The 9,867-nt window shown below is 37.4% G+C and overlaps 1 protein-coding gene across 3 annotated transcripts; it reads right to left on the reverse strand.

The window, feature by feature from the left end:
• Positions 1-8,452, reverse strand: LOC109714547 (post-GPI attachment to proteins factor 3-like). 3 transcript variants are annotated; one of them, XM_020239221.1, is made up of 6 exons: positions 8,168-8,452; positions 4,732-4,993; positions 4,435-4,634; positions 4,137-4,324; positions 3,285-3,567; positions 1-25 (listed from the first exon to the last, which is right to left on the reverse strand). In XM_020239221.1, the coding sequence occupies exons 1-6, from the start codon at positions 8,257-8,259 to the stop codon at positions 16-18; spliced, it is 1,035 nt and encodes a 344-aa protein (XP_020094810.1). In that variant the 5' UTR covers positions 8,260-8,452; the 3' UTR covers positions 1-15. The 3 variants fall into 3 exon arrangements, with proteins under 3 accessions (XP_020094810.1, XP_020094811.1, XP_020094809.1); XM_020239222.1 differs by lacking the exon at positions 1-25 and adding an exon at positions 2,141-2,157; XM_020239220.1 differs by lacking the exon at positions 1-25 and adding an exon at positions 2,897-3,158.

The following is a 9,867-nucleotide window of genomic DNA, read 5'->3' on the forward strand; positions in this document are numbered from 1 at the left end:
CATAAACACGTCTCCTCAGCAAAAGCTGATACAATCATAAAAGAGAGAAAAAAAAAATCAAAACAGAAAATATGCGGGTAAAATAAGATTCATTAAATAAAAAAATATTACACCTGACTTTTCTTCTGCAACAGAGTAGCTACAACCCTAGCCCTCTTTTTGAATCTCTCCTACCTTTCTCTCGTCTTCTATAAACCCACAAAGAAGACCTCTCCGCGTGCACCCGTGCACAAGGTGCACTAAAATAACTCTCTCTCTCTTTTTCTCTCTCTGGTATGACACCCCAATGGTTCCAACCGTACTCTCCCAAAAAGAGCACCATCAAGAGCTATTTATAAAGCTCCACCAAAACATACCCCAATCATAATATAATTAGGATTCCGACTTTAATTAATATCTAAATCTACCTTAATTAATCTCTAATAGATTTACATATTAATCCTAATCTAGTTAGGTTTATCCTCTAATTAATATTTAAATCTTAATTTATCTCCAACAGATTTAAATATTAATTCTTATCTAAATAGGATTCAACTACAAATCTAACCAAATCCTAACATTCTCCACCTTGATTTGATTTGTAATTTTCAACCGCTACGTCGAGCTCACCATGCAAGCTCCACCTTGAGCTTGTCTCCTCCGCTCGATGTCGCCGCATCCGTCACTCCGTCTCGAGCAACTGCACATCCGCGAAAGTTTGGAACCCAAACCGTCTTCGCTCCCGTTCCGGCTGTGCTCCCGTTCAGAACGTATAAGTTCCCACGCTTGTTCGCCTCGCATACAACCCGATCTCGTTTTCGGACCCTCATAACTCCACATGAAGCTGAAATATCGCAACCCTTCGAGTCCAATGCGCTTAACGAGATCAAATTCCGCTTCAATCTAGGAACATGTCGAACACCCATCAGCGTCCTCACGACCCCATCGTGCATTCGGATCTTCACAGTGCCGACTCCCAAAACTTTGCACGCCGTCCCGTTCCCCATCAGAGCCTTTCCACCCTTGATCGCCTTATAGGTGGCAAAAGACTCCTTCTCCGGGCATACGTGAAAAGAACACGCTGAATCGAGCACCCACTCGTCATCCGAAATTTTCGCACCTCCGGTCGCCGCATACAGGACATCAGAATCGATCATCTCCGACTCTGCCGCCTGCGCCATCGCTGATACCGTCTCGTCCTGGTTCATGCAAGTTTTCTCCTTCTGTCGCTTTAACTCCTTCAGATCATCCTGAAGTTTTCGACAATTGCGCTTGATATGCCCCTTCCTGTGACAGTAAAAGCATTCTACCTCAGATAGCGGTTTCTTCTGTCAATATTCGGTCGCCGATATTCTCGCCTCCTTCTTCGCAGTCACCACCAGTCCTACATCCTGACTTTGCGTGCCGGACTCCTGAATCATCTTCCGCATCTCGTTCGAGAGAAGCGCCGCCGTGACCGCCTCCACGCTTATGGACTCCTTGCCATAAAGTAACGTGGTCACCAGATGCTCATATGTCGTCGGTAGCGAAGATAGTAGGATCAACGCCTTGTCTTCGTCATCCAGATTGACTCCGACGCTGGTCAACTGGGCCACCACCTTGTTGAACTCATTTAGATGATCATGTAGGCTCGCCGCTTCTTGCATCCGCAACGTAAACAGTCGCTGCTTCAGATACAATCTGTTCGTCAGGGATTTGGTCATGTACAGATCTTCCAATTTCTTCCACAATTTCGCCGGTGTAGTCTCGCCGGCTACATTGTAAAGAACCTCATATGCTAATGATAGATGAAGCGTACTTAGCGCCTTCCGCTCCATCTTCGTCCATGCCGCATCCGTGACCTCCGCTGGCTTTGCCTCCTTCCCGTTCAACGTCTCGTCTAATTCTTGCTGTACTAGAATTGCTCGTACTTTAATTTGCCATAATCCGAAATTGTTCTTACCGTCGAACTTCTCGATTTCGAATTTCGTGGCCATCTCCGTCGATCTCTCCCGCAGATCGGTAACCTTCGGCTCTGATACCACTTGTTGGGAATCCGGTACTCGCCCCGGTACCGGATCTCGAGAATCCGCAACCCGCTCCGATACCGACTGCTGTGGATCCGGTATCGATTGTTGGGATTCCGCAACGGAAGCGTCGAATCAGGTTTTTACCATAAACCCGTCTCCTCAGCAAAAGCTGATACAATCATAAAAGAGCAGAAAAACAAAACACAGAAAATTATGCGGTAAATAATTCTATTATAAGTAGAAGATCTATCACCTGAATTTCTCTTCGCAACAGAAGTAGCTACAACCCTTTAGCCTACTTTTTGCATCTCTCCCTACACCTTTCTTCGTCTTCTAAAAACCACAAAGAAGACCTCTCCGCGTGCACCCGTCACACCAGAAATGCCACTAAAATAACTCTCTCCTTTTTCTCTCTTCTGATCGACACCTCACAATGTTCCGCTTCTCCCAAAAAGAGCCACCTCAAGAGCTGATTATAAAGCTCCACCAAAACCATACCACAATCATAATATAATTAGGACTTCCGACTGTTAATTAATAATCTAAATCTACCGTTAATTAATCTCTACATAAGATTTACATATTAATCCCTAATCTAGTTAGGTTTATCTCTAATTATATTTAATCTTTATTATCCTCCACAGATTTAATAATGTCATTCTAATCTAATTAGGATTTAACTAAAATCTAACCAAATCCAACAAATACTACAAACTTTTTAAGCAAATAAAAAAAGTGCGATGCACAGGTATGTTATATGCATGCATGCATCCAATCGAATAACTAATAAGTGACACCATAATAACAATAGAGCATTGGAATCAGTAATGACCACAAAACAATAATAAAAGTTCCTAATTGAGAGAACTTGTCGAGACTCATCTACATTTTCTCTGAAAACAGAAAAAGATTCAATCCTACATTTCCCAACAGTCATTATTAACAAAAAAAAATTTGTTCACCTTCAGGTATCAGGTAAAGAGGAGCAGAGAGAGCATCTTTAAAATTAGTTATCAGATTACAAACAGCTACAAAAAAAAAAAAAACAAATTTCAGGTGCAGTAGGAAAAGAAAGGGAACTTTAGTACAATTTTTCACAAGAAAAAAAGTGGTCTCCGACAAGAGAATTCATGAAATTTTAATTAGGGAGTACAAAAACCTGCTGTAAAACTGGGGGAAAAAAACAGATATTAGAAGAAATATTAACAAGATCTAAAGCAGCAGGACAAGAAACAGCAAATATCCTGCAGATTAAATTGGATATTCATAGCGGCATGCGCCGCAGCACCTTCCTACCTCATTTTCTTCGTGAGTGCAGCGGTGCGGAACTCCGCATCATCCTTGACGAAGCTCCACCAGAGAAATGAGAGAGGAAGCACAATAGCGTGAGTTAGTGAATGGGCATCGACGTAACCCTTGTATGGAGGGAAGTCAGAGATTTCGAGAAGAACGGCGAGGGTGGCTCCTATAGCAATTACCCACAGCTTGATGCTCGAGGGATGGCGAGTTACTACAGACCACACCGCCCATAAAAGCATTTGAGCTATGCCTATGGCTAGGCATACCTTCATGTTCAGACCTTAGAATAAGAGAGAGAGATTAAAATCATCACATAACGAAATAATTTGTGCAGTGATAGCTAGACTTCAAACTGATCTTTTTCGTCCTTTTTGCTGAGAAATACTTATTAATGAATGCATCTCCGCTCGTGGAATTCAATATTTTCTTTAAGACGATGATCTCCGTTTGGAAATTATAGAAAGAAAGAAAAGATTTGGCTATTTTCATGGCAGAAAAAGTCCTCTCTCTGTTATCGATTCACAGTTTGAATAAAAGCAACCATATTATATTACAAAAATGAAAACTAGAGACATAACCTAAAGAGAAAAGGTAAAAAGGTACACCATTATCATGGAATTTTGGAATAGAAATACATAAAAATCTGGCAGCATTTGTTAGATGATTATTGCCAAATTCTAGTATATATTAGTTAGACTGACATCGAGAGGAAAAAAAAACTGCAAACGCATGTTCAAATCCTAAGGAAAAGTAACCTTGTGCTTACAGTTAAAAAAATAAATCCAAATGATAAGTCAATGAAATGCAATCCAGCATCATCTTTTCTTTTCTTGAGAGAGAAAAGCTCACCGTAGTCAAGTTCGTAGAAGTTGAGATACAATATATGTGTTGTCAAGAAAGCCAGCAATGGAGCAGCAACCATAACCCTAGAAGCCTCGTCCTTCACATTGAAAGTTCGCAGAACGGCCAGAATGAGTGAGTACCCAACTAAAGCCGCATTAGATGAATGATACAACTTTTCCGTCAAATCGGAAACACTGTCGTAAATATGTAAGTAACACCAACATCAGCAAAAAGTGGAAAAGGCATCAAATAATGTGAAAAGGCAGGCTTAAATCTTCGAGAAAAGATAACGGATGAACCCTACCTGCTGTGATATATTGCACTCCAGAACCATGCGTTCATTGACAATAGTCCGTGTATGTGCCATAAGCCAGTGAACTCATAATATGTCCTACCACTTGCAGGCCTAAGAGGCAACTTGTAGTAAAGGAGGAGAACAAAGGATAGCCAACCATTGAAGTGTATCAGGAGAGTCAATGCAGAAAGGACAGCAGAAAGAGGCTCCTATATAAATGAAGAAAAGACATGGAAATTAACATAGGTTAACATTCATGTCTAATATTTAAAAGGCCTGATCAAAAAATTAGTAGATAAACCCAACCTGAAACACAAAAACCCGCTTAAAAGGCCATCTCCCATGATATTTGACAGGCCTGAGACCAAGAGATTCCCTTTCGTTTTCTCTTTGCAGAATACAATGGTATCGACATTCACTCTTGCAATTCAATTCTTTCCACCGCAGGTACAACGGCTCTTGCTTGTACCATGGATTGTTGGGCAGTAAGCTATCGGATGAAACCTGGCAGTGCTGAATGGAGACATCTTGCAGGGTTCCCGTCTTCTCACATTGGTTGGTACACGTTCTGGCATCCGGTAAAGATAATGTTTGCAATCAGCAAAAGAAAGCAACAGGTTTCAATAAGCTGAAAAGCCAAGGAATATTGAAATTCATATCCAGCCATTAACAACAGTATATATCAAGAAAAATAAAACCCAGTGGCCAATAGAGACAGACTATGCATAACCAGCATAAAAAGAGGCCACAAGTCTCCACTAACGTTAGATTGTGAGACTATTGCAATATGACAAACTCCATTAATTATGCTGGAATGTCCTCATTAGGGGGTGTCAAACATGTTCTGGACTCGGAAAAATACCAGACTCCTATCATGACAGCCCTCCATTTTTCTGCCCTTCCTAACTCTCTTACTCCGCCTGAGCAACAAAAGAATGCCCAGCCAAAATAATAGTGCACCTACATAAGTTGATCTAATACCATATGCAATGTCACTAGCCAGGTAGTATTAACAACTAGATGAAACAGACCATTAACCACCCACTTTGGTCAAGCCTAATAACTTATGCTACTACGCTATGCGCGCGCGCGCGCACACACATATATCTATACGCAGCATATATATACACACACATTTATTTATATGTGTGTGTGTGTATATATATACACACACACAAGCACATGTTTATACACAGCATATATATATACACAGAGACATGTATATGTATATATGTGTGTAGAGCGAGGCTACTATACTCTTATGAGTATAGAGCCCTTCATACTCATAAGTTATTTTCAATGATGAAGCTAATCGACGATCCACACTGTTAAATATGATCTAGATTATTTGAAACTTCTAGAAAATGAATTTCGTAATTTTTCAAAATTATAATAAAGTCCATCAAACGGGCATAAAATGAACGGTCAAAATTGAACGATTTTCTAAAAATGGGTAATTAGATACTTCAATTTAAGATCGGAATTATTGATCTTTATCTAGATAGTCAATAGAATTTTCTATCAAAAATTCAATCCATTTAAATTCTTTTACGCCGTTAAACTAGCAAGTATTTCATATCGGCTGTTTAAAACTGTCAATTTTGAGATCTTTTGATTGTAAGGTAAATGATATCAAAAAATTACGAAATTTGATTTCTAAAAGTCTTACATGCTCTAAATAATATTTAATGGTATGGATCGTCGATTCGAAAGCTTTATCATTGAAAACGACTTATAATTACAAAGGGCTCAATACTCATAAGAATATAGTAGCCGGACTCCTGTGCGTATGTGTGTGTGTGTGTGTACATGCACTTCCTACAATGAGGTCAGCAAAGAAAAAAGTTCATGATGGATGAAAATAAACAATAGTTGAACTTCAACAAGCAAAGGTCAATCAAAGAAACTATTCATGCCATCAAGCTGAGGAAATTACTTTTATGCAAGAAAAAAGCAGAACATAACGTGCAAGTTATACCCCTTTGATCCACAGTGCAGTTTCATAATCCGTGTGTTATACTTGAAATCCATCCCAATAGCTCTCGGAACATTCTTATTAGTATAGTTATGTGGGAAAATACTAAGAATTTTTTGAACTAATATTTTTTTTTTGTTTATTTCTGTACCAAAACTGCTCATTTATACGACATAAAAGTTCAAGTTCAAGGCTAACTAACAGAAGTATGTTTTCAGAAGCATCTCAATTGTTAAGCCAATTCGAGAATGCTACAAAATCATCCAATCCTTTTGCACACTATTACCGGTAAGAAAAATATGAAAATTCATTGTGTGCTTCAATGGGCCAGACACATCTCCAAAAATGGCCTTAAATAAAGAAGTACATGATTTAGCAGATCAATCTGATCCCAATCTTTAAGACCACCGAAGTTTAATCCTGACTCTGCTCACATAAATGTTAGAAAGTTGAATTGGGGCCCTGTTTTTTTTTTTTATAAAGGTTGAAGAATAACGTAGCTTGGACTATGATTGGGTTTAAGTCATAAGGCATCTTTTTTTTTTAGAGAGAAGGGTAGCAAGCTACCAATTTCATTCATTTTTTTAGAAATAAACTCAACTAGAAATATAAAGCAACTGGGGTTCAAATTTGCGACCTCGAGTACCAACCATCAACCCGTGAGCCGACCACACAACACATGGTTGGCCATAAGGCAACTTTTCAATCTTGGAGGGCATCTACAGTTAATGCTAAATGCTATAAGATCATAGGAAAGGTCATACAAGTTTCCACTCCACATCATTATCACATAAATGAAGGTAACAAAAAGACATGACTTCTTGAGGCAATCTTGGCAAATAAAATCCTGAGTGCAGGGAATCGATTGAACCAGACAAAATTAGACCCTTTTCCAAAAGTCAAGTGCATACAATTATGAGCCCCAACAAATTCCTTTGGATGCCTTAGAAACAGAGAATCAAAATCTCACTAAGCCTACCATGTTTCCACACTATGATGATCAAACACAGAGGCATCGCAAAGAGGACATTTTCGTCTAAAATGGCATGAGATATGTCGGTTCGTTCTCTAAACAGTAACTACAAGCCAACGTTACAGAAACTTGGAAAGCTCTAATCCACACTTCCTCAAACCAAAAGGACCAACATAATAACGGTATGAGAGCCATGGTTCAAAAAAGACGGTACTATAAAATAGTGAATCAATAAATCTTGTTGGTACTTCTCAAAGCAAACAGTGATTACAATAATTGAGAGCATGAGAATTACAGCCAACTTACAAAACCAAAAATCCTAAGCCCAACTCCTGCAATAAATACCCTAACACCTTTCTCATGATTGTTAGAAATTTACACATTAATTAATAGATATTAATAGGCCCAAACCAAATAAGTTTATGCATTCAGAGACATGTCACATCCTTAGATTTATTTGGATCTATCCTGTGTCGAAACTCCCTACCAATGAATTAAGAGGACTTCTCATCAAATGCCAATAGAGATATCTATATAGATACCAAAAAGCAAATTGATGTGCTTAATTCTCTTAAATCCAATACGAAATCAACAACATTTATAATCACTACTATGAAGTAGAAGAACCCAAATCTAGCTAAAAATATGAAATCTCCAAATATTTCCTTAATTATACCCTAATATTTCACCCTCGGATCAAAGATCGAATTATTCCTACATGAAGTGTGGATTGAAAAAGAACGAAACAACAAAAAACAAACAAACAAAATAAAAATAAAAAATCGGTGGCATACATGTAGAGAGGATCAGCTTCGCCCTCGCTAGCGCGAATGGCTCCGAAGGCGCATCCGAGAACGAAGAGAAGCAACAGCGAGCGCTCCCCCATGGCGTTCAAATGCGGAGATGCTCCTCTCTACGATGAGATGAAATCCATTACCGGAGCGAGAACCCTAATCGAAATCGCCGCGAAGAGGAGGGAGACGAAGAGAAGATCGAGGGGAGAGCTCGTTAAGGGTTTTTAGAGATTTGGGGGATTACTGAGTGAGGGGGGAGACTCGATGAGAATGAAGAGGATGGGGCATATCGACAGGACCTTGTATAATAAGAAAGAACTGAAAAATATATGAAGACCCCCTCAACTACAAAATATTTGGAAATGAGACCTTCAACTTTCCTACCTGTATACACGAAAAGTGAATACAAATTTTGGCTAATATTTTATAATTATCTTATCAACTTTATTTTTTCTAAATAATTAAAAATTTTTAGAAATTTATTTAGGATGTAAAATGTATATCAACTTTTTACGCATAGAGATAGTATTTTCTTTATTTTGTTGACACTTTTTTATCTTTCATATTTTGAAGATTAATTTTTTCATTATAATTAATTAAGATAAAGTTTTTTGTTGATTTTGTGATTTAATTAGTTATTACTAGCTAATCAATCTAGTTTTATTTGTCACAAAGTTATTTAAACTATTAAATTTGGATTAAATTGGTAGAAATTTTAAATTATTTGGCTAAAATTGCTTAATCTTTTAAAAAATGAATTTAATATTGTTTAGGGGGGTCTCCACATATTTCCTACCAATATTTCTTTTTTGAACTATAACATACATTCCATTTTAAATCCAATCCGTTAAAAATATATATATATTATATTTTAATCTTATTTAAAATATGTTGAAATTAAATAGGTATTTTTCATATTAATAAAAAGGTCGCATTGAAACTATTTTTTATGGTAAAAAACTAAAACATAATATGCGCAAAAACTTATAAAAATAAAATATTCACATGGCTAGCACTCTCACTCTCCCCGAGTTTAAGTTTCACGAGCGTAGAAGTTAGTTCAAAAAAATAATTTTTACGTAGTTGTAATATCAACATATGTTAGGGACTATTCATAAATTTTACCCTGCCTCCGTTTTGGTCCTTTTTGTTAAGAAAAAATTTCCTTTACTTTTTATTTTTTGGCTCCATTATTTAGAACCGCGAGACGCGTGGAGAGTTATTTATTGTATTTTATTTACTTATTTATTTATTTATTCCGATTTAAATGTTTTATTAAAGTGCACGCACTTTCACCGACACCCACTTCTGAGCCTTTAATAATGTCAGAGAGTGTTGTTAGTGTTAGTACTACTCAGTATTTTTGTGTGGTAAGAGATGTGCTTTTTATTAATTAAATATTTATATAATATTATTAAATAATATATATATATATATATATATATATATATATATATATATATATATATATATATATATATTAGTGTTAGGAGTTTTATGATTTTAGAATTGCTGCTCGATTTAAGGGTTATTTACGGGAGTACCCTCCCCAGTTCCCGGGACCACAAGAGATATTTAATTGTATCTCAAGTACACCAACGTAAACGGCCAGTGGTTGCGTGGACCCGGTGCACCACATCAACAATGTGTAAATTATAAATATCCCGGACGCTTGGGTTCTCGTTTTAATTATTTTCTTA

Source organism: Ananas comosus, linkage group 8 (genome assembly GCF_001540865.1).
Source record: "Ananas comosus cultivar F153 linkage group 8, ASM154086v1, whole genome shotgun sequence".
In the NCBI taxonomy this organism is placed as follows: domain Eukaryota; kingdom Viridiplantae; phylum Streptophyta; class Magnoliopsida; order Poales; family Bromeliaceae; genus Ananas; species Ananas comosus.